The sequence below is a fragment of the Vitis riparia genome, chromosome 18 (genome assembly GCF_004353265.1).
Source record: "Vitis riparia cultivar Riparia Gloire de Montpellier isolate 1030 chromosome 18, EGFV_Vit.rip_1.0, whole genome shotgun sequence".
NCBI classification, from domain to species: Eukaryota; Viridiplantae; Streptophyta; class Magnoliopsida; order Vitales; family Vitaceae; genus Vitis; species Vitis riparia.
Window position 1 is genome coordinate 6,546,539 of NC_048448.1, and position 25,199 is coordinate 6,571,737.

General features: G+C 40.4%; 2 protein-coding genes across 2 annotated transcripts; both read right to left on the bottom strand.

The window, feature by feature from the left end:
* Positions 1-1,088: 1,088 nt before the first annotated feature.
* On the bottom strand, positions 1,089-5,088 carry LOC117907177 (glutamyl-tRNA reductase 1, chloroplastic-like). The gene is made up of 3 exons (XM_034820619.1): positions 4,575-5,088; positions 3,120-3,361; positions 1,089-2,600 (listed from the first exon to the last, which is right to left on the bottom strand). The coding sequence occupies exons 1-3, from the start codon at positions 4,837-4,839 to the stop codon at positions 1,470-1,472; spliced, it is 1,638 nt and encodes a 545-aa protein (XP_034676510.1). The 5' UTR covers positions 4,840-5,088; the 3' UTR covers positions 1,089-1,469.
* Positions 5,089-6,654: 1,566 nt separating this feature from the next.
* On the bottom strand, positions 6,655-24,925 carry LOC117907039 (ubiquitin-fold modifier-conjugating enzyme 1). The gene is made up of 3 exons (XM_034820382.1): positions 24,550-24,925; positions 24,384-24,445; positions 6,655-6,953 (listed from the first exon to the last, which is right to left on the bottom strand). The coding sequence occupies exons 1-3, from the start codon at positions 24,880-24,882 to the stop codon at positions 6,824-6,826; spliced, it is 525 nt and encodes a 174-aa protein (XP_034676273.1). The 5' UTR covers positions 24,883-24,925; the 3' UTR covers positions 6,655-6,823.
* Between the last annotated feature and the right edge of the window lie 274 nt (positions 24,926-25,199).

The window sequence follows — 25,199 nt, forward strand, 5'->3', positions numbered from 1 at the left end:
GCTCTGCTGCCCAATCTGGCAATTCCTGTTGTTTCGCTCTCCAAACACCAGCTGATATCTACGTTGAAATTGAGATGCATGAATTGCAGAGATGTAGATGGCATCATGTGAAGATGTGGGGACCGCCATTCGCCTCTCTCAAGGTTGTTGGTGCTTGCCAAGAGCCAACCTCCATCACTCTCAACCTTTCTCTCTGTTTTTCTGTACCTCAACACCCACTTCCTGTAAATTCCCTTTTCAGCCTCTCGCTCTCCCTCTTACTCTTCACTTTACCTGTTCGTCACTTTTACTTCTTCCTAAGAAGAATTTTTTTTTAAAAAAAAAATACTTCTATTTTTAGTCTATTTTAAACATGATCCTATTTAATTGAGGTTTTTGTCTTTAAATGGGTTTGATTCCACCATGGGAAATCTTCATCCATCCATTTATTCTTCAATTTAAAATGATTGAAACCCAACTAATCTTTTTTTTTTTTAAATTTAATTCATCACCCTCCTAGATAGTGAATCAAACCAATATTACGCCTCTTTAAGTACAATTTGGTTTAAGTTATATTAGTTTTAAGGTTCATGGCCCAAAGCTCCACCTATACAATGCCTTCTATATGCAGTTTAAATATTTATTTTCTATTCGGAAAGCTTAAAGTTACTTTTAGATAGATGAAGAGAACTGGTATTATAATTTTGTGGTCGTAGATTCAAGCAGTTTATATGGTTTTTTTTTTTTTTTTTTTTTTGTCAAATCAGAGTGCGATGCATATTTTTGGGCCAAGGTGATTCAGCTAAAAGCTTGTCCCAGAAAATGGGCTGCGCATAACTCCCAGTCCAAACCAATTGCCAAGACCATCCAAACTTGCTAAATTGACAGCTCAAACTTCGGAGGTAGAACCTCAAGTTTCTGCTGGCAGTACACCCACAAAATGGCATAGTAGCTCTGTGATTTTCTGTTTGAGTCTGCAGCGGATGAAACTGGGAAATCACTTGAGAGCATATGATTTTCAGAAAAGTTCTTTCTATTCAGAGTTGTAAATTTTCACCTTAAAACAACATTCAGAATTTAAAAAAAGAAAAAATCCTAATGAAAGCTTCGCAAAATAGCATGTAAATCTCAGAATTGAAATAATCAGTAGATTAATTACATGGAATGATAGAATTCCAGATACAGACCATAGAGTTGGGACACAACATCCAGTACATGGATTAAGCTCACCTTATAAATCCTCATTTGTATCCAACGAGGCCGAATGGCAACCAAAGAACACACTTGGACGTGAAGGAAACCCGAATGAGAGTTAAGCAAAAGGGTACTACCAACAAATGAATTTTTCCCCACAGGGACCTTTACTGTTTATCTATTTGAATGAAGATTACAACAGTAATAATACTACTACTGACAGGTGAGGAAGTTTTCCCCTTATTCAAATTTGAGGAAGTGAAAGATGTGTTATTGGAGACATTTGAGACAGGAGCTTACTTCTGTGTTTGTTCCACCTTGGCTCGAATCTTCTGTTCCAACAAAGATATCTCTGTCTCAAGGCTGAACATTCGATTGAGAGCATGCATATTTTCAAGGGTCTCACTCAGGGTCCGGCTGTCGCTGCCATCACATCTCAGGTGCTGCATCGGACCATGTAAGAGCTTGTTCACTATACCTCTGCTAAGATCATCCACAGCTCTCCTTGTTTTCTTTGAGATATCATCACCCATCTTTGACAAGCATTTCTCCAGCTCTGCGACTCTGATTCTTTCGGCATAGGCCCTTAATTTCTTGATAGTGGGAACAGTTTCCAGCGAATCTCTCCAAGCTTCAAATTGTTTCGATTCCTCTGTGATAATTGCGTGAGCTTCCATTGCTTTTCGGAGTCGATCCTCTTTATTAGCAGCCACAACCTCCTTCAGGTCATCAACATTGTAAACTCGTGCAGTTTCAAGGTCTGAGACACATGCACTGACATTTCTAGGAACAGAGATATCAACAAACAGCCTCAAACCCCTAACATCCTGACCAACAACAGGGAGATCCTTAACATGCTCTTTCAAAAACAAAGGGGTTTCTGATGCAGTGCTAGTGAAAACCACATCTGCTTCAGCAGCACAGGCTAGCATTTCTGTAAGAGGTCTGTAGATTATTTCAACATCCTTCATCTCCTCTCGGATTGCGGCAACTCTTTCCTCACCTCGATTCACGATGACCATCTTTGTGCATCCTTTTGCCACCAAGTGTTTGATTACAAGCTTCCCCATTTTGCCCGCACCAATCACCAACATTCTGGCGGTAGCATGTGAGGATTCAGGAAGCTTCATGAGGGCCAGTTCCACAGCAGCTGAGCTTACAGAAACTGCACCAGCAGCAATGTTTGTCTCAGTTCTAACCCGCTTTCCAACAGTGATTGCATGCTTGAACAGCCCACTAATGTTCCTCCCGAAGCCAACAACACCTTGCCCAACTTTTACAACCTGTTTAACTTGAGCAAGGATTTGACCTTCTCCTAGGACAAGAGAGTCTAGCCCAGCAGATACCTCAAACAGGTGCTGTGTAGCATCCTTGTTATACAGCAAAAACCGGTGATGACAAAGCTCTGAAACAGGAACCCCACTAGTCTGCCAGAAGCACAATGATTTTTAGCAAACTGTAAGCACATTTACATTTGTAGAACATCTGAAACTTCAGTTTAACCCAGAAAAAAAAGTCATCCTTTTTTTGGATGATGATGGTTTCAGACTATGCTACAAAATGTTGTTGCTTCCCGTGATCTGGGTGAGTAAGCAAAGATCAGGTATGATGTAGGCAGACAAGTTGGGTCAAACTAAATGAAGAAAAGGGAAATGGATGGATAGCAGGAACCACCTGGGACAGTTTGAATTTATTGTTCCCAAGGTCAACTTATGTTCAAAGTAAACTACATCTTAGAAGCTAGAAGCCATAGCATGTTGGATCTCAATCACTAAGCATACACGCTACCTTATCCTGAAGAGCACCCAAGTTATATAGTAAAGGTCAATGTATTCCAACTTCCCCATTAACCACAAATTATCGTTTTCCCATAATAAAAATTGTTGACAAAAGGATCTTACTGGAAGCCTAAACAAACACAATATAGATGGAGAGAAAGTAGGAACCTTTGACATCCATTCAGTCACTTCTTTAACCCCGCGATGCTGGGATAGAGCTACAACATATATCTCCATCCTGTTGCAGGTACTGAGAACAGCAGCTTCTTCTATATGATTCAAGTTACACAGCTCACCAATGGCTCGTGGCCACTCAGCCTCTGGAATTGCAAGCTTTTCACGCATTTCAACAGGTGTAGTATGAATACTAAGGCCAATGACCACAATGCTGCTCCTTTCCTTTGTATACCCTGATAAACGTCAATCATGAGATTGTATCCAAAGAATAAAATAAGAAAAAAGAACACCAGTACTCCAGGAAACAATCACCAATATTTTGTGAAGAGTATCAGACAACCTCCATAAAAAGGGAAAAGAATAATTTATCTCATGTTATATGCTAAAAGCAAGTTAGCTCATATTATTTGCTAAAAACCAGTAAAAGGGTCCAAAATATCAGAAAGTTCAGAAGATATGGGCTGACAGAGTGAAAAAATCACTAGTAGAAAAAGAAGTGAACATTGCTCTTTCTGCAGCAAAAAACACCGTGTAATAAAATCTGGTGTAAGGTACATGGTTTCATGATTCAATACATAGGATAATCCAAAGCTTAGTAAAACTATGATTTTATTTGAATATTTTATAAAGAACAGAATTTTGTTATAAAGCAGAATCTAAAATGTAGGGCAACAAATTCTCTGCTGAAGAACAGAAGCCACAGTCCTTCACCCACTGAAGCAAATATATGACAATTTGTTCTTTGATAATTGCAAATATTCAGGCATAAAGGACATAAAGTACACATAAATATCCACAAAAGATGTGAATTTTCAAAGAGAAGGGAAAAGTAGAAAAAAAGAAAGGTAATGAAATGAAAATGCAGTGTGTACAACCAACACTTACCTAAGAAATCACAGGGTGACACTTCGTAATTTGAGATTCAGGATCCAAATTACAACTTTTCAGATTCATGCTGAACAATTGCGGAACTCATAAAACTTCCAACATATATGAATTGCAGCATTGCAAAGATAATAATGCTCACTACATTCACCATCTGTGCATTAAATATGGAAATGACTACTATGATATGATCACTGTTTCCTTTCTGTTTTGCCTTGATCATTTCTTTCCTTCGAATAAATACTACCCATCAGCTAATGAGAATGTTCTTAATTGATGTAACTATGAGAAACTCATACAATGAACCAAACCAGTCAAACATTTCTCCCAAGAAATAAGCTCAAACTAACAAAACAGAACAAGACATGCGCATTCAAAGCAAGATAGGCCATCAGAGTTAAAGAAAATTACTGATTTAGAATTCATCAAAAGAGTTATGAAAACCCAACAAACTAACAAGTCACAATCACATTCAAAAGAAAAAGGAAGAAAAACACCCGAAAGCACAAATTAACTTCCATAAATAAAGAAACAAGAACAAAAAGGGAAAAGAGAACTCACTGTCAGCAGCAGAGGTCTTGAGCTGTTCAAGAGCAGAGACGCTGGAAGACCTGGTGGAATCGGTGTCAACCAAGGCGTCAGACGCAACCTCACACCTAGAATTTAAGGAAGCCCCTCTCTGAATTAGGGATTGCCGAATGCGGGCGGGCTTGCAGAAAATGCGATATTGAGAAGAAGACCTCGAGGATGAGACCAAATTCAAGAATAGAGGAGTCTCCAATTTGGCCCCCGTAAATGAGGCAGCGAGACTGCTGGACACAGCCATGGCGCACTGCACTGCTCCCAAAACCCTAACCCTAGAAATCAGGGGGAGAGAGAGAGAGAGAGAGAGAGATGGAGGTTTAGAGCTCGTGAAATGTGTTAATGGAATTGTTGTTAATTCTGGGTGAGAGAAAGAGAAAGATTAGGAGTGAGGAGGAGGAGTTGGGTGGGAGCAGTGGAAAATATTGACCAAGCCCCAATCAGGCAATCGCAAGGGATTGTGATTTCTCTGTTTTCTGATTGGCGGGTGGAACGCACGTTTTATCCACACTCCCCTTCACTGGGCCATCCCTCCGACCAAATGCCCTCTCTCGCTTCTAATCAATAGCCATCACTCAGATTTATATGCATAAATTTTAATCTTTTTTTTATGTATATATATTGAAATATGTAATTATAATCATTATTAGTTTTGAAAAATAATTAGGCGGAATTATGAAACAAATATGTGTAGTTAACTAAAATCATCAAAATATAGCGTCAGAGTTGGAGGTGTGGGTTGTTTGTTGTTGAGCCTTGAGGAAAGGGATAAGGTGGGAAGAAGGGCAAGCGAGGATATGTGATGGGGATTGCCCCCTAGGATTTCAGGTCTCCAGTTGCCACAACTTTCTTCACAAAAGGTCGTGGAGACGATGCGTACTCACATTTCAGGATATGGGGCCATGGGGCCATGGGGCCTTCCACGGTTTTCAATATTTTACAGCCTACATCATATATATCTCTGGGAGATATTCATTATTCGCTGCCTGCTTTTGGACACATGCCATCAGAATCTTCCATCATATTCCATATATTTTCATTACTCTTAACAGTTAACGCTGAGCTTTGTTGATGATACAAGTTGCCCACTTGCCCTTTTGCTAGCTTAGGAAGATTGAAGTTTCCAAATGGGGTATCCTTTGGCTTCAATTGAACTTATTTTCATTTTAGTACAAAATGAGGGTGCATCTCAAGATAGCTCTGCAACTTTTTTGCCAACCCCGCTCCCACCGCCTCCCATTCCTTTTCTTTAGTATTCAAGAAACAGGATTGCTTGGTTTTAGTGCATCAACTTTGCTTTGCAAATAATCAGGATGTTGTGTTTGGTGTAAAAGAAACGCTTATCAAAATCCCATCACATGTTTGTTTCCATGGAAAAGTTGGACCCTAGCTTCTTCAGCTCAATGAATGTTTTGGTGGTTAGTCCACATTTGAATCTACAAACATGCTTAATAAACGTTAATATTAGCTTCAGTGTGGTAGGTCCAACCTAAAAAAAAATTACAGTTTCACACATGTCATTAATGAAGGCACTGAGGAAAATATTGGAAGACCAAATATTAAATTTTAATATTAATAGAAAATTTTCAAAAGATTAGAAAACTGATAATATATATATATATATATATGTAAAATTTTCTTAAATAGAAAATTATGGACAAAATTATAATTTAAATAATAATTTCCTTTTTTTTCCAAAAATACACTGTCTAAACATTTTAATGCTTAAAATTTGAATTAAAAACATCTTGTAAAAAAACATAAAGTCCAACTGATTTAGAAGATTAGAGAGATGAATGATTCTAGAAAATATTTCTATCCTTTTTAATATTTAAAAAATAAAAATTTTTAAGTGCTACAAAGATTACAAACGTATTTTAAAATCGCTACCAAACAGACTAGAAACGTTTTGACTTTCACAAAAAATTAATAAATTTTTTTTTATAGACTTCCCGTGTCATTTTCCTGCGTCTATAACTTGTAAGTCCAATTAGAACCAGCAGTTAACACTAATAATATCAGATATGACTGAATTAGACTTGAAGAAAGCAAGAAGCACTTGGAGAGAAATTTTCTAATCATATAGATTTTGAGTTTATAATATCTGTTGATAAATTGTACACCTTAGGGACCATCTCGAAAATTGCATAATCATACCCCAGCATTTATTTTCTTTCACCAAGCTTTGATGACCAATACTTTTACAGCCTTAACAATACAAACAATTGCTAAGACTCGCTGGATGAAGCCGAGTCATCTTTGTGCTTAATCATTCCAGAATCCACGAGTATCGGAATTTCCGCTGCGAGCCATGGTGCAAGACCCAAACAAAGCGCATGAGCTATGCCAAATCTAGGGCTGTTGAAATGAAAACCAATATCAATCTCAGGAGGAGAGGACAAGAAAATAAATGCTTCTAGAAATAAAAATAAAGCATGTTGCAAGCAGATGCCATGCATGCATGGTGACGGAAGATAATAGAGTAAACTAAATATGAGATGATTATATGGTTCTCTGGCAGGAAAAAATAAAAAATCTTTCATGCTTCCCCCCTTGGCATTTTAGATCATAGATCCTCAAAATTGTATTGTAAACACCCTCATTTGTTGTCATTGTAGGAACAAAACAATGTATTCCAACTCTATCAAAATGATGGAACATGGCTTCCTCTTCATTACTAACCATTATTTTGCAAAACTTGCCTAAAAACATAGCTAAGTAATTTCACCGGTTCAATGATGATGCAAACCAATTCTTGGTCTTGTTTTCCACCCTTAAAGTAATTTGACTATTTCAATGATGATGCAAATCAATTCTTGGTCTTGTTTTCTGCCCTTAATACTCAAAACCTTAACCAAGGCCTTCTTTAAGAACAAACAAACAAACAAGTAAATAAATAATATCGCAAATTATTTCAAAGCATAAAGAGGAAAACAAACCTGTAAAATGAGGAAACTTTTAAATCACAACTATCCTAGCCTAATTACACTTTTGAAATGAACCCTAAAGCTCCATTTGATTTTAAAAAAGGAAATGACAGGAAGCTAAAAAAAAGTCAAAAAAATATATATATATAGAAATAAATAAAACAACAACAAAAGTCCTTCCTTTCTAAGACATGTTTAGCACTCTTGGCTTCCTCTCTGTGCAAAATTTCAGCCATGGTCCTTTATGTGTGATAACCAGGCAAAATTCTCAGTGACTAGCCACTGAGAATTTGAAACATATCAAAAAGTGTTGGAGTATTTTACATCAGGAGCTCAATCCTTTGCCATGAAAGGCCTAGTAATAGGCGAAACTTTCATTTGCTGGAACACCAAGTCAAGATAATCATAAACATTTTATACTAATTCTATAAAACCCCAAACCCAGAAGCCAAAGGTGACATGGTCAATTCAGATGATACACTCAAAAACCCAATATGAGAATGACTTGTATTGGGTTTCAAAAACCCAAAAGCCAAAGGTGACATGGTCAATTCAGATTAAAGCTAAAATCCAATATTGTAAACCATGATTTATGTTTTCAACAATGTCTTGGGTTTCAACTAATTTCTCTCTATTTTTTTTCCAAGATTAAATCAAATTCCTTTAAGGTTCAAAAATATTTTCGTATAAACTAAAATCAAAGATCCAAGTCTCAAACTTAGAATCCTTTGAAAATCAATTATAAGAATTTACTTACCTCTAAAAGATGAACTTGGAAGAACTCTTAAGCATTTTATATTTGGAAGCCTTAGGTCTTTCTTTCTGCTCATTTATGACTAATCAAAATAGGGTTAAAATTATCTAACGTTTCTAGTGTGTGTGTTTGTGTGTTATTTTGCAAAAGAAGTCCTCTGTATTATTCCAATTCATACCTTTTTCCCATCATTTTTTCCATAAATGTTCCTGAAAAGACATTCTTCTCCCCGATTAGATTTAGGGTATAACATCTATACTTAGAAAAGGATGTCAAGGGTATTTGGCTTATGTTATGGATTGCAGTTGTGATTTGAATGTCAACAATAGCTTGAAGCTATTATTATAAGTGAACTCCACTAAAAGAATATGATCCTCCCAATTGGCTCCCAAATCTACGATACATGCTCGCAACATATCCTATAAAATTTGAATCATCTTTTCAAATTGACCATCTATCTAAGGATGAAATGGAGTACTAAAGCTCAATTGAGTCTCCAAAACTTTCTGCAAGCTTCTCTAAAATCAAGAAGTAAGTATATCTAAAACAATGGATACCAGAATCCCCTATAATTGAAAATTGAAGAATATGTTCATGTCTAACCTGGCATTAACTATTCCTTTATGCTTAGGAGGATATGTAGTTTATAGTGATGCGTCTCATCAAAGTTTGGGTTGTGTGTTGATGCAACATGGGAAAGTGGTGGCATGCAATTGAAACTCTATGAGCAGAACTATCCCACTCATGACTTGGAGTTGGTAGTTGTGGTCTTTGCTCTTAAGATTTGAAGACGTTACATATATGATGAGGCCTATGATATCTATACAAACCAAAGCAATTTAAAGTATTTATCTTCCTAGAAAGAATTAAATGAGACAAAGAAGGTGGCTTAAGCTTGAACCAAACAATTAAAAGTTCTGTTTTGTATCTTTTTCTGGATTGGGTTAGAATGTACAATAGGGATGATTCTTTGTCATTGTTAGATTTCGTGGACTGGTTAGGCTCTTCATAAAGCACAATTGCTAGTTTTTGCTTCTTCACACTTTTTTGGGTCTTTGGTTGCTTTGTATTCATCATGTATACTTTCTTTTTCCATTAATACAATTTCCATTTACCTATCAAAAAAAAATGGAAAAGGTGGCTTACGCTCCTCAAGGATTATGATTTGCACTATTTTGTATCATCCCAGCAAGCCCAATGTGGTTGTAAATGCCTTAAGTCAGAAGTCACCAAGTTCCTTGGAAACTTTGAGAGTGAGGCAACCCCATCAGTTATCTAATTTGAAAGGTTTACAAGCTCAGTTTGGAATTCTGGAATCTAGAGCATTGTTGGCTAGTTTTAGTATGCAGCCAAATCTCATTAACAGGATTAAGTCTTTATAGGGAGATGATCTAGAATTGGTACAGATCATGAATGAAACAAGAAAAGGTGCCAAGCTGCCCCCGATTTTATACTTTCATATGATGGGATTCTAAAGTTCAGAAGTAGAGAATGGGTTTCCCAAGTAAGAGGGTTGAAACTTATCATTCTAGATTTGCAATTCATTATGGGGAACTATGATGAATAGAAACATGAAACAGTCCGACCAATGACCTAGGTTAAAGCATGATATTGCCCAATTTGTAGCACAGTGTTTGGTTTGTCAACAAATTAAGGCCGAACATTAGCAACCTAGAGGATAATTACAATTCCTTTCTATCCCTGAATGAAAGTTGGAGCATATTACCATGGATTTTGTTTCTGGGTTACCTAGGTCATGTGGAGGTAGCAATGCAGTGTGGGTGATTGTTGATAGACTAGCAATATCAGCCCACTTCTTATCTATGCAAACCACCTTTACTCTCAATAGATTGGCCTCTGTTTATGTTAAGAATATTGAGACAATAGGGTACCTATATCCATCATTTCCGATGGAGATACTCACTTTACTTCTAGATTTTGGACAAGTTTGCAAAAAGCTTTGAAGACCTAATAGAGCTCCTTTTGTTTTTGATAAGCAAATAACAAATATAAATTAAAAAAACCTAATAAAAAAGTGTAGCAATGTATATGCAATGTGACCAATTGAGCTTTAGTACTGCATTTCACACTCAAATAGATGGTTAATCTAAAGGGGAGACTCAAATTTTGAAAGATATGTTGCATGTGTCTTAGATCTAAGAGGCAATAGGGAGAATTAGATGCCTTTAGTGGATTTTGCTTATAATAATAGATTTTAAGCTAGTATTGGCTGTTGAAAGAGAAAGAGAGAAACTTCTTACAATAGAGAAATATATATACAAGGCTAGGTTGAACTAACTACCATATATGTGACTTATATTAAGAAAGGAATAGTTTAGCTTTTAGGGGGGGGGGGGTCGTTAGCTATACAAAAAATCAAAAATTCTTTTGTATGTAATCTGTGGAGTTGGGCTAGGGTGTACATCGGAGAGGAGACCTCTTCTCTCTTAGGCTTTTTGGAGTGGCTCGCGACCACTTAAGGGTTGGTGAGGTTGCTCACTTTTTTTATGTTTCTTGTCTTGGGCTTCTGTGTATACCCCCTGTATACTTGTGGCTTTTTGGCCCTTTTTATATATATCGTTGTTTATCTATCAAAAAAAAAAAATATTAAGAAAGGAAAGAAAAATTGTACACTATAAATACATTATATTCAACACTCCCCCTCAAGCTGGAGCATATATGTCATATGCACCAAGCTTGTTACAAATGTATTTAATCTTAGGACCTCTGAGAGATTTAGTGAAGATGTCTGCTAGTTGATCGTTTGAATTAACAAAACTTGTAGCAACACACACTGATGCGATCTTCTCTCTAATGAAGTGACAGTCAACTTCAATATACTTGGTCCTTTCATGAAAAACTAGATTGGATGCAATATGTAATGCGGCTTGATTGTCACAAACTAGCTTTATCTATTCATCTTTTCCAAATCTCAATTCCTGAAGGAGTTGCCTCAACCATATGAGTTCACATGTTGCCAAAGTCATAGTTCGATACTCAGTTTTGGCGCTTGATCTGGCCACTACATCTTTTTTTTTTTTTTGATACGTAAACACAAATATATTAGCAAAGGCAAACGCCGCAAGGTACACAGGGAGTATACGAGGCGACGACGGCCTCACAACAAAAGACCAAAAAACAAACAAAAAACCCACCAACCCTCAACTGGAGGCTAGCCACTCCAGGAAACCTATAAGGGAGCGGGACTCCGCACCATTATACAACTTAGCCCACCCCCACAAATTACAAACAAAAGAATATTTAATTTTCTGTATAGCAAGCTCCCCCCCCTAAATGCTAGTCTATTCCTTTCTTTCCACACCGTCCAAAAAATAAATAACGGTATGGATCTCCAAATTCTCTTCCTCTTTTTGCCCACAAAAGAGCCCTTCCAGCTGATAATCACCTCCTTAACAGTTTCTGGAAAAACCCACTGGGCTCCAAACAGGCTAAGAACCATCCCCCACAACACTCCAGCCACTGTACACTGAATAAGAAGATGATTTACATTTTCCTCCTCACTACCACAAAGGTAACACCTGTTAGGCATCTGCCATCCTCTCTTTTGAAGCCTATCAATAGTAAGAACCCTTCCCCAAGTCGCTTCCCAAGCAAAAAACGCTAACTTGGAAGGAACATTCTCCACCCAAACTTCTTTTTTGGGAAACATAGGGATGCTATGGCTGGTCACCAGCCCATACGCATCCTTGACTTCATACTTCCCATTTTTTCCCCCCTTCCATACAGCCAAGTCTTCCTCCAAGGATATTCTTTGACTCCTTAAGATTTGTAGCAATTCGTCAACCCGGGTCAGCTCCCAATCATTGAACCTTCTAATAAACCTAAGGTTCCAGCCTCCTTGGCCAGCAGTCTGGTCCCATAACTCCCCCACAGTGGCACTTTTTTGTGCAGCCACATTAAAGAGATTAGGGAATCTCCTGGCCAGCCCCACATCCCCACACCAAGTGTCATTCCAAAAACTGATTTTGGTGCCTTTTCCAACCTTAAAAGCCATATTGTTCCAACACCAATCTGCTTCTTTCATAATATCCTTCCAAAGCCCAACACCAAAAGCCCCATTTGCTTTTTTAGTTCTCCACCCAAATTCCTCTTGTCCATACTTAGCCACAAGAACACGTTTCCACATTTCCTCCTTAGCATGAGCAAACCTCCAAACCCATTTTCCAAGGAGGGCTTTGTTCAAGAATACTAGTTTCCTCAAGCCAAGCCCCCCCTTCTCCTTGCTCACACACACCCTCTCCCAACTGACAAGGTGAGCTTTCCTCTCCAAACTTCCCCCTCCCCACAAGAAGTCTCTTTGCAAATTTTCTAGTCTTCTCGCCACTGTCTTAGGCATACGGAATAGGGACAGCTGGTATAGTGGCATGCTAGCCAATGTACTCTTTATAAGGGTGATTCTACCACCCTTAGAGAGATATTGCCGCTTCCACAAGGCTAGTTTCCACCTCATCCGTTCCTCCACCCCATCCCACACGTAGCTAGCTTTATTTGGCGCACCCAGGGGCAGCCCCAGATAGGTTGAAGGCAGCTGCCCAACCTTGCATCCCAATTCCACAGCCATCTCCCGGATCTCCTCCACCTCCCCCACCGGAATAATCTCACTTTTAGCCAAGTTAATCCTCAGCCCCGAAGCAGCTTCAAACCAGCATAAGGTCCAACTCAAACAGGTCATATCTTCTTTCTTAGCCTCGCAAAATACTATGGCATCATCCGCAAAGAGGAGGTGAGAGATGCTAACAGCCTGCCCCCTACCCCTCTGGATTCTACATCCAGTGATGCAGCCCCCTTCCACAGCCCTTCGAATCAGGACACTCAGCACCTCCATCCCCATGATAAACAAATATGGAGATAGGGGGTCGCCTTGCCGGAGTCCCTTAGAGCTAGGGAAGAAACCAGCTGGCTCCCCGTTTACTAAAACCGAGAACTTGGCAGTCGATATGCAGCTCCATATCCACTCCCTCCACTTGGCCCCAAAACCCATTTTCTCCATTACCCTCATCAAAAACTGCCAATTGACGCTATCGTACGCCTTTTCAATATCTAGTTTGCAGATTAGGCCCTTCTTTCCTTCTTTTTTCCATGAGTCAATCACCTCGTTTGCGATTAGGGACGCGTCCAAAATCTGCCTTCCCCTTACAAACGCGTTCTGGTCATATGAAATCACTCTATCCATCACCTTCTTAACCCTATTGGCCAACACCTTAGCCAATAGTTTGTATAATCCGCTCAAAAGACTAATCGGCCTGAAGTCCTCCAGCTCCTCCGCTCCTCCTTTTTTGGGTATCAGCACCAAGAACGTGGCATTGAGACTCTTAAGAAAGTTGTTATGTTCATGGAATTCCTTGAACATCTCCAACACCTCCTCCTTCACAAACTCCCAGCTGAATTGCCAAAAAGCTCCCGTAAAGCCATCCGGGCCTGGAGCCTTGTCCCCATTCATGTCCATTAGAGCCGAGTGGACTTCCTCTTCCATGAAAGGCCGCTCCAAGAAGTCCGCCTCTTGTTGAGTAATCTGGTTCAGATTTAAACCCCCTATATCTGCCTTCCACTCCGAGTCTTCCGTTAATAGCCGATGAAAGGCGTCTACTATCCCGGTCCTAATTGCATTCTCCTCTGACAGCCAGGCCCCCCTGATTTTAACTCTTTCCATGGCATTCCTTCTTCGGTGCGCATTTGCCATTCTATGAAAATACCCCGTATTTTTGTCCCCTTCTCTTAGCCACAGCTCCCTAGATAGCTGCCGCCAGTGAGTCTCTTCCAGCATGACCCACTTAGCATATCCTTCTTTTGCTTCTTTCTTTCTAGAGAATTCCTCCTCAGACAACCTCCTCTCACTTTCCACTTGGTCCCAATAGTCCACTTGCTGCAAGGCAGCCAGTTTATTACTCTCCAAATTCCCAAACACCTCCTTGTTCCAGATTTTAAGGTTTTGTTTAATTCCTTTCAGTTTTGTTGCCAATTTATAGCTAGCCCTACCTCTAACCGATATCCCCTGCCACCAACTCCTCAATAGCTCCTTAAAGCCTTCCACTTTTAGCCACATGTTCTCGAACCTGAAAGGTGAGGGGCCTCTTCTTTTGCCACCCCCTTCAATTGTAATTGGAAAGTGGTCTGATGTAGGCCTAGATAGCCTCTTCTGAGTCACATTGCTGAACTGGTCAAGCCATCTGGACGAGACCAGAAATCTGTCAAGCCTTGCCCAGGCTTGGTTATGAAGCCCCCCACTCCACGTGAAAATTCCCCCTTGGAGGGGAAGATCAATGAGCTCAAGGTCATCCATAACCTGAGCGAACCTCCTCATAACTGAGGTCACCCTCCCTTGCCTGCTTCTTTCTCCTTGCGCGAGAATAGCATTAAAGTCACCCCCAACACACCATGGGTCACCCCAAAGACCTCTCACTGCTCCTAGCTCATTCCAGAAACACTCCCTATCCTCTTTGTTGAAGGGGCCATACACACCCGTGAACACCCATGTTGCCCCATTTTCCACAGTTCTAAATTTGCAAGAAACTGAAAAAATGCCCTCCTCCCACTCCAACAATTCCAAGGACCTTTTATCCCAACAAACCAAAACACCTCCGGCTGCACCAGCAGCTGCAATAGCTCTCCAGTCTAAGAATCTCCCTACCCCTAAGCTTTTCGCCACCCCATCAGTCATTAACTGAATTTTTGTCTCCTGGATACACACCAAATCCACCCTCTGTTTTCTAATTACAGACTTAATAATCCTTCTTTTGTTGACGTCATTTGCACCCCTCACATTCCAGCTCATTAGTTTGAGGTTCATTAACCCAACAGCAATTGGCCCCCTCCATCTTTCATGGAATTATTCTTCTTTTCCTTCCCCTTGTACTTGACTGAGCATTCCAGCCTTTTGAGCTCCCTCTCAAATTTAGTTCTCTCCAATAATCCCTTGCTATGTATCCTTTCCCGTCTTTTCCTTATTTTAGACAGGAAATCCAAGATCTCCCTCTCCAATCCCTCTATTGAAAAACCCAACAGCTTGCTGAACTTAGCCAAGCTGCTTTCTTCCCAATCTGTCTCCTTCACACTCCTTTGGGCCTGGGATCCAGACACGGCTGGCATCCAGTCCGGGTTTTGGTCCTCAAGAGCATCGCCATTAATCGCAACTAAATCCCAACAGCCCTCTCTTCGCGCTGGCTCCCCCCCTGAAGCTGCATCTTCTATGTTGTTTTCTTGCTGGCGGCTCACCCTTAAATCCCCAGAAAGGTCGCAATACTCCCTCGCCGGAGTCCGACCAAAAAGAGAAGAAGAAGAGGGAGAAGAATCCCCAACCCTAAGATTTAAAGAGGACCCGTACCTGAGAGCTTCCTCCACGATCGCTCTCTCTGCCATGGAGCACAGGGGAGCCGGCATCTGCGTTCCAAAGATCTCCTTCTCGCGACACTTTATAAAATCCCCTTCCATTTTTAGGCCCAGATTTTCTTCATGGCCTATGCCCATGAGCTTGGCTTGCCTTTGGCCCAGAAGACCCCCAGCCGAAACATCAGGCCCATGGGCCAGGAGCGCCATTCCATCAGGGGCTTGAACCTCAGCCGGCCCACACTCTAACCCACCTGCTTCCATTGGGCCTTGGAACACTGGCCCGCTATCCCGCTTCAAGCCCACGAGGCCAAGCCCCGATCCAGAGGAGCTTGACCCATCACCCGCTGGACCAGAGTTCTGTCGGGCCACCCGCCCGACATGGGCCCACTTTTCAAACACTTCTCCCCCTTCCCCTCCCACCTGCTCTCCCGTCACTTCCTCTGACCGGCGCTGCTCCTTGGTTCCAGCGCCCAGCTTCTCTCCCACGCACCAACCCGCGCGTGGAAAGCGATCACCCCGTCCAGCATCCTCACGCCCATCCCCCTGGTTTCTTCTCAATGCCGGCAGGATCTCCCACCACAGGGATACAACGTACATCTCCCCTTCCACCCCAATCTCCAGCGAACTCGGCAAGAAGCCTCCGTTCATCCTAACCTTAATCCTTGCCCATTCCAAATCCTCTTTCCTTTCTGTTTGAGGATCAATTCCTACGAAACCGCCACACTCATCCCCCACTTTCCTCAGAACCGACGGCACCCACAACGAGATTGGGAGCCCCATGATCCTTACCCACGCATCTTTCCTCTCTTCATCCTCTGCAACGCATCCAAATCTCGGACTCCACATCTCCAAGCCCAAATGGAGTCCTCCCACTGATCTTTCCCCCGCGGCAAGGACCCACTTAGCTTCTTCCACCGTCTCAAATTCCATCAAAGCGCAGCCCTTTCCCAGTCTGGCCAGCCCTAACTTTCCTTTCAATCTCCACGCTCTTGCCGCTGTCCACCCCAGCCTCGATAGATCTTCTTCGCAAGCCGAATTAGGTTTCCATTTCCCTATCAGACAATGCTTCAGTCTGTTCACGTTGCTCCGTATATCCTCCTCCTTCAGCTCTACTCTAACCCTTGCGGAATCCCTTAACCCCAAGCCCCTGGCCACCTCTGCATATGACCTGCCCGACTCCCCTGGCCCTTGTTCCACTGCTTTTCCTTCGCGCCGAAATCCAGCCCACAAGAGGGACTCCAACAACGACACCCATCCTCCCTTTTCCCCTCTCCCTTTTGGTATGCAAATCCCAAATCTCCTCTTTTCCTGATCCGTCACCCCCAAGCGGATGAAACTCCCGGCCCTGTTAGTCTCTCTTACCAGAGAGTAGACCCTCCCTTTTTCCTTCCACCCTTTCTCCCATTTGCCATCTTTTCCGTCCTTCAAGCACTGTGTCAGCCCTTCTAAGAGTAGACCCACACTCGCCGGCCCTAGCCGGACCCAAGAAACTACCCCTCCCTTGCTCTCCGAGATAATGGCAAAGCTCTTACCATTTTTCTCCTCAGACACTATTTCAAACTCCTTTGATTCCACCACGAAGCTTTTTCTCTTCCTCTTCCCTCGATTCTCCGCCCTGCTATCCCCTTCTCCCTCTTCGCTCGCAGGGTCGCCCACGCTCTCTCTCTCTCGCATCTTTTTATTATCTGGCCACTACATCTTGTTTCTTACTCTTCCAAGATATTAAGTTACCTCCAATAAAAACACAATACCCTGAGGTGGAACGCCTATCTGAGGGTGAACCAGCTCAGTCTGCATCTGTGTAACCAACAATTTGGGTATGACCCTTGTCTTCATACAACATACCTTGGCCTGGTGTTCCTTTAATATATCGATCACAGCATCCCAATGGTTGTCACATGGTGACTGTAGAAATTGACTAACCACACTCACAGGAAAAGAGATGTCTGGCCGAGTGATGGTGAGGTAGTTCAGTTTGCCTACAAGTCGTCGATATCTCCCAGGATCTCTTAGAGGCTCCCCCTGTCCTGGTACAAGTTTGACATTTGGATCCATAGGAGTGTCAACAGGTTTACATTCTAACATAGCTGTTTCTTCCAAGATGTCTAAGGCATACTTCCTTTGTGACATGACCACACCTGAATTGGATTGAGCTATTTCAAGTCCCAGAAAGTACTTGAGTTTGCCCAAGTCTTTGGTTTGAAAGTGGTTGAAAAGGTGTTGCTTTAATCTGAGTCCAAAATTTAAAGCAGGTTTTGTAGGCACGAAGATGCTGTAAAATTTTGGGATCAACAGATTACCATAATATGTTGCATAATTATGCATCGATTTTCTTCCATTGCACTTTGTCAACATCAGGTATAGCATCCTCAGGTGTAACAAGATGATCCTCATAACCTTGTCCCATAAACCAGAGTTTCACGGATGCTGACCAGGAGAGATAATTCTCACTATCAATCAATTTTTCCGATGTGATAGTAGGAGATCTGGAGATGACGGATGTAAAAATAGGACTTTTAATCGCCATATCCACTTCACCTGAGATTGAATCACGTTTGGATCGAAGAGAGCCCTAAAAGGAGGTCGGATCACAGCTGTGGAAGAAGAACCCGGTATGTCGGGACCCAAACAAAGGAGAAAAGTGACTGGAGATGAAGAAGAGGCCTTCCCAAGGCACACACAGGTCTTAGCCAAGGAAGGGAGCTGCCATCGGAGGCCGGAGGAGGCTGAAAGAAGACCCGCGGAGGCTGAAATGCCAAAAAAAATGGAGAAGCAGGGTTCGGAGAGGACTGACGGAGGCTTAGAAGTGCAAGACGACGCCGGACGAGCCTGCTGGTAGAAGCTCAGCACCAAAAAGTAGGCCACGCACCCTCACACGCCGGCGTGTGGGATTCAGGCTCTGAAGAAAAACGGCGCGTGGATCGGTTTTTGGCTCCGATGCTTTGAGAAAAGTTGCAGATCTCCTCTTTGCGCTCCTGATGATGTGGTTGGTGTCGGAAAACATCGCCGGAAAAAATCACCAGAAAAATGTTGACTGTGATAAGGGTTTTCTGACCACGATATAACTGATCGAAAAGCTTTGGGAGATGGAAAAGGTGACAGGAATGAAACACGGTCACTAGACGGATTCACGGAATTATTTACACGGGTAAACCAGAAAGAATAAAGCTTTCTCCCTTGGCTCTGATACCATATTGAAAGAGAGAGAGAGAAAACCTTAATTCTCATTCATATGATTAACTTCTTACAATAGAGAAATATATATACAAGGCTAGGTTGAACTAACTACCATATATGTGACCTATATTAAGAAAGGAAAGAAAGATTGTACATTATAAATACATTATATTCAACATTGGCATTCAAATCTCTACCACTACCTAGACCCAAGTCAAATACCCTTGGCATTCCTTAATGGGTAAAGATGTAAAACTCCAAATCTAATGTCAAGGAGAAGGACGTTTGCTCATAAATATTTATGAAAAAAATAATGATAGGGGAAAGGTATAAACGCATAAAACAAAAGATTTCTTTTGCAAAATTAATAAATAAAATTATAGATAGAATAGAAGCCCCAGATAATTATATCCCTATTATGATTAGTCATACATGAGCAAGAAGAAATACTAGGGCTTCCACATCTAAACCGTCAAGAATTCTTCTCTCAATTTCATCTCTTAAAGGTAAGTAAATTCTTATCATTGATTCTCCAAGGATTCTCTAAGTTTGAGATTAGGATCTTTGATTTTAGTTTGTAGCAAAAGATTTTGAACCTTTATGGAATTTGATTAAATCTTGAAAAAAAAATAGAGAGAGAAAGTTGAAAACATAAATCAAGGTTTACAATATTCGATTTTAGTTTTAATCTTGACACAAAGGATTTGCATGAAGGGATCTATATATATATAAATGATCAACCCACCATACACAAGCATGCAATTTTGTGGTACTGTGATCTCCAAAATCCTTGTTTTGTATGGTCCCAAGTTCAAGCTCTATAGAGGTTTAGTTTCCTGCATTTTGGAACCATTAAGGTTTCATCTTGATGGTATAAATTGCCACTTTTGGACATAACCTAGCAATGTAGGGCTTGATATTGTTTGGCTTAAAGGTGAGGGTTTGAGTCATATCAATGCTTTTCCTTTTGAAAAAAAAATAAAAAAAATAAAAAAAATTCTTCATTCCTTTTGATAATGGAATTCTAGCTTAGAACATCTAGGGACATATTTGGCATGAAATCATAAGCCTAAAATATTATTGGAACATTTAGGGAGATGCTTGGAAGTTTAAATATTCATGAATATCCATGATTATCTTAAACATTCATGAACACCCGTAAGGGAATTAGCCCTAAATTGAAAGGGTAACTAGATTTTAAATTCTATTCATATTAAAGTAGCAATTAGAGTTGATAAATACATTAGCCCTTCAAGTTAGGGTTTTTTTTTTTTTTTTTTTTTATCAAATTCAAGATAGGTTTATTAGGAGACTTCAAGTAAAATTCAAGTTATTAAATAAAGAGACAAATATAACTTTGTCTAATAGGACCTTTCTAAATTCTGTTCAGGTATTCTGAAATTTCCAAGGCATCCATTCACCTCCATTGTTGCACTTAAATCTCAAGTAAGGGTATGAGTCTTATTTTTTTACTATTTTTATTTTCCAATAATTAATTAAAATATTTTTCTAGAGCGATCAAGTACATTAAATAACATTCTGAAATTAGATTTGTCTAACTTTTGAATTCTGAAACTGGGATATTTTAATATTTTTTCTTACCCATACAAGTGCAGCATTTATTTAAAGTTCATATACTCTAGTTATCCAACCTCTAGTCAGCAAGGAATAAATTGTTGACCTTTACTGCCCTTGGTGAGAGTAGTGATAATTTGTTATGTAACCTAATCGGTAGGATAGTTACTCACCTACTGCATACCATCATATTGAATACGGTTTTGACCATCACGTCGAGGAACATTTGAAGCTAGCCACTTCTTTAAGTCCCATTATGTTGGACATTTTCCATTAGCACCAGAGTTTCATGATTATTCGTATAAAATGGTTTTTATTATGAATTATTCTTGTTTACCTATTAAAAAAAGGTCTCTAAAGTTAGCACATATATTTTAAAATTTTGATACCCGTACACATGATTCAAATGTTATGACATGATAACGCCATTTTTTTATTTGATAACATATACTTGATCAGGGTTCATATATATATGTTGTTGTACCCAAGGGGTTTGCTGTAATGTAGTTCTCTACAAGAATGGGGGGAAAGTGTTTGTTTGGGGTGGATTCGAAATCCTTTGAGATCTCAAAGGAGATGGTTAAAGGAAAGGTAGTTGACCTAATTGCAAAGAGGGGACGGGGTTTTTCCTCATGGATCAAATTTGGTGAGAGAGGCTTTGTTTAGCTATTGGAGGGGGTTAAACTTTGTTGCGACGACTACGAAAATTTGCCTATTAAATCAGAGTGGAAGGAAGGAGGAAGGGTTTTTAAGTTGGAACTCCAAAGTAATAACGCATGAAGATTCTTACAATGTTCGGTTTTGTAATATGAGGGAAAAAGATTTCAATCTTCCTAAAAGGGAGGGGTATTAGAGGGGAGTGGAAGACCCTAGCAAGCAAGTTAAGGAGCATTGGTGATGTGCCAGCAAACAACTCCTCACAGTTGACAAAGGAGTTTGTTGGACAAAGAAGGATGAGTGTAGAAGAAATGCAAAGATGTTTCTTGCATAGATGTAGTTACTAATGGTACGGGCAAGAGGTTATAGAGAGTAATCTGGAGCGCTTGAAGCTTTGTCTTATGGGTAGTTGGGATGGTTGTGCTAGTGAGGCACCAGACTTGGGTTCACTTAGTTCATGGGTCAGAAGAAACTAGAGTCAGGTTGGGAATCTTCATCTAAAGTGGCTCGATAGTGCTTTGATTTTGTTAGTTTTTGATAACGCTAAGGACTCTAAAGAGTTGCGGAGCTTAGGGTGTTGTATTGTAAAAGGAAAAAGTATGAAAATAGATTGGTGGAGCACAAAAGCGGGTTGTCTCAAGGAAGGGACCCTTGCTAAAGAAACTTGGGCAATAGTTATTAGGCTTCTTGCGCGCTTGAGGGGAATGGAGTTCTTTAAGAGAGTGGTTGATGTTTGCAAAGGTTTTATGCTTGTGGATGTGGAGATAGAGAAGAAATGACATTTACAATAAGGCATAATTCTAGTTTGCTCCAACGAGAAGAGGATGCTTAGGCTCTTACATGTGGAGGTAGGGTCTTCAACCTGCATTGTTTAGTTATGGTGAGAGGCTCCACCAAGTTTGTCAACGGCTCCATCGAATGAGGATTGCATGGTGCTAGAAGTTAGGGACGCTTGCAAGGGTAAGCCACATGCAGCAAAGAGAGTGGGGGTAGACTTTGAGAATCTTGCACGTTGTCAAACAATGTCAATAGGGCTTTTGCGTGTTAACCTAGCCTTGAAGGGTACAAGGCCCTCTGCTTGCAACAATGATTTGGTGATTGCAGGGTTGGTGAGGTGTCGGCCAATGAACCTACCTTTTTTTGCCCATTTTGGGTCAACAAGCAGAGGTTCAAGCCCTTTGTCTCCATCAAGCTAGGAAGCGGCAAGCTTTGAGTACATTAGGCCTAGCCTTCCTCCTACTGCCTTGGCCCATTGCTCTTTGGGTTGACCCACTTTGGATTTTGACTTCCCTGCTTTGGGCCAAGCCTTTTATGCTAAGGGCCCTTGCACTAGCAGACCCAATGGTTCTCTCAAGAGACCCCTCATGCTTACTAGTGAAGATTTGAGGACCCAAATGCTTCCTCCTGATCCCTACATCTTGTCAATGGCTCTATGTCCTCGGATTGGTTTGTCGTTTGCTAATATCACCCTCTTGGTTGAAGCGAATGGCTTTGCGGGTTTGGGTATGTGTACTGCTTTGTTCTTGGGGAGGAAGGTCTCTTGCCCCATCTCCTTCTTCTTTTTCTCTCAAAGACGGGGGTGCTTTGTTGGCGAGGGATAATAGCCTTATCCCATGGAGGGAGTTGAATGAGGGGTCTTTGGTTGAAAGCAAGGTTGAGGAGTTCAGGCCTTTGCTTTTGCTTTCCATAAAGGGTTTGGATCTGAACTTCCCAATAACTCTTCCTTCCACTGACATGAGTGCGAACTGAAAATGTTGTTTTACAATAGGATTGCCCAAGGGAAGACTCGATGGGAGGGAATAATGTGGTGTTCGGGGAAAACTTCGCAAATTTGGCTTACAGGAATTTTGTCTCCTTCAGTAAGTACTTAGGTTTGCCTATGGAAGGCTTTAAGAAGGAAGTTGACTCCCTATTGAGAAAATTGGAAGCCCAAAAGGGTCATAAAGTAGCAAGATCAAGACGTAAGAGAAGGCCTTCCCCTGCTTCTCAGTTTGAAATGAAACTTCGAAAGTTGGATTGCTCCGTTAACTACAATCCGTCAAGCGATAAAAGAAGAAGAAGTAGGAAGTATAGGTTGGATTTGATTTCTAAGTGCCTAGGATAGGTCAAATGTGGGGACAGGAGGTGGAGAGGAAAAGGTTGTTTATCATCTTCTCTTTTTGTGTTAGGTTTTCATAGTCATTGGTTTCTTTGTTTTTCTTGAGTTTGTGGGTTTGCGAGTCAGGTAGTGGCTTAGGGGTGTGGTTTTTGGTGAGGTAGGCTCTTGTTGCTCGTTTTTCATGGTTGGTTTGTTAGTCTTGTATTCTTAGGATATTAGGGCTTGGTTATATCGGTTTTGAAGCCCTTTGGTTTGGGTAATGGTTTGATGTTTTCCCATCTATCAAAAAAAAAAAACAAAAAAACAATTTGATGTTTTCTCCTTTTGCCTACTTTTTGGCACTCTTTGTATCCTCCATGTGTACTTGGTGCACCTTTTCTTTCCACTTTTAATATATTTTCTTATTTACCTATCAAAAAAGTTATTCCCTGTTGGGTTGTCCAGCTAACCCTTTTCTAAACCTTTTTAGGTACTCCAAATAATAGCCAATATTAGTGTAGATTAGGAAGGGATTTTGCATTAGTTCTCTAGCCCATGCTCATTTTATGGATTTTAGGAATTGCTAATTTGATATTTGATTTCTTAATATTAGCTATTAGTTGATATTCTTGTTTTGGGAGAATGTTAACTCAAATTTAGAGACTTAATCATTATGTTGGAAGATATTTTATTTTAGCCATATTGTTATTCTAAATAATTTTAGAAAGCATCGTGTTGCTATTTGATTTAGCTTGTCAAAGTCATTCTCCTTTTGGTTCTTTGAGATTAACGTGTTAATTAACATGCAACCCTTAGCCTCCGAGTTCGAGGTGTTACAAAATGTTATTAGAGATGTAGTCGTATGGGAAATGGTCCCATAGACTTCTTAGTTTAGTGGGGGTTGGATTAGATCAAGTGTGAAGACCATTTTCAGTTATAAAGTTCAGTTTCTTTTAATAATTGAGTTAACATTAGATCTAGCCTTTTCATTTTCCTTTTTATTGTTTTGCATCTTGCCATGAATAGGTAATTATGGCCCTAAAATTTCATGAGAACATTATGCCTACATGAAGGTGATTATGATATCTCACATTGGCCAGGAGAAAAAATTCTTGACACCATATATCTGACAGATACCAAATCAACACCAGCATAAAGTTTATAAATTTCCTTTCTCCTTTTGTTTCCCTCGGTCCTTTATTCAGCCAAATGGGTCAAAAGATCGCAAGAAATAGACACATGAACTTAATTAACATTTCAAAGAAAACACGTACCAGTTCTTGGCCCAGAGAGGCTTGAAATGCACGGTCAAACAAATTTTCCCTCCTCGGTACATCTGAAACCCAAAACCACCAAAATAAAAAAATAAATAAAAAATAAAAACCTGCGAAAATTAATTGCCAAAAAAGGCAATGCTACGAAAAATAAAAATAAAAGAACCTTATGGGTCTTGCCATCGAGTTGAGGAAGCTCGATCTCGGGGGCAGTTAAGGGATATGTGACAGGGATATCAAATTGCAGGTCGAACTCGTATTTGAGGAGGTTATGAACATACCAGCACTTGCCGGTCCACCTGGTTCCTTCAGAGTTGGCCGCCGATATTCTGAACCAATCGTTGTCGTTGGACTTGTTCATCCCTGTGTAGGCTATCAATGCCTTGTACTCCTCTTTCAGCCTCTGCGTCCATGCTGCTCCGTCGCGTGGACCTGCTTTTATGGATAGAAGAGGGATCTGCGTCAGTGCCGATTTCGTGTTTGGGTCCCAACCCTCCATTGCTGCAAACCCTAACCCTGGATTTCCCTCTCGCCCTTCTCTTTTCAGACTTCCGCAATACACCGTAAGTGGAGGGTATATTTGTAAATTAACTTAAGTTTTTAAATGACAGCGTTACCCTCCTTCGGATGATATGAACTCGACTTCTTTCCATCAGATTTATAAATTAAATAAACAATAAACTAATGCAACAAATTTTGAAATTAAAAAAATTAAAAATTAAACGCAACAAATATTCCAAATCCATTTTATTACTTTGAATAATTAACACTTAACAATTTAAAATTACTTTAAATTATATTATTTAAATTATTGAC

Excerpts from the sequence above, each read along its gene's own strand:
- LOC117907177 (XM_034820619.1), bottom strand. The coding sequence starts at position 4,839 with ATGGCTGTGTCCAGCAGTCTCGCTGCCTCATTTACGGGGGCCAAATTG. Across the intron at positions 3,362-4,574 it reads CAAGACCTCTGCTGCTGACA|GGTATACAAAGGAAAGGAGC; the intron begins GTGAGTTCTCTT and ends GACGTTTATCAG. Across the intron at positions 2,601-3,119 it reads TGACTGAATGGATGTCAAAG|ACTAGTGGGGTTCCTGTTTC; the intron begins GTTCCTACTTTC and ends TGCTTCTGGCAG.
- LOC117907039 (XM_034820382.1), bottom strand. The coding sequence starts at position 24,882 with ATGGAGGGTTGGGACCCAAACACGAAATCGGCACTGACGCAGATCCCT. Across the intron at positions 24,446-24,549 it reads TCGATGGCAAGACCCATAAG|ATGTACCGAGGAGGGAAAAT; the intron begins GTTCTTTTATTT and ends TTTGGGTTTCAG. Across the intron at positions 6,954-24,383 it reads CCTCTCTGGGCCAAGAACTG|CCCTAGATTTGGCATAGCTC; the intron begins GTACGTGTTTTC and ends TCATTTCAACAG.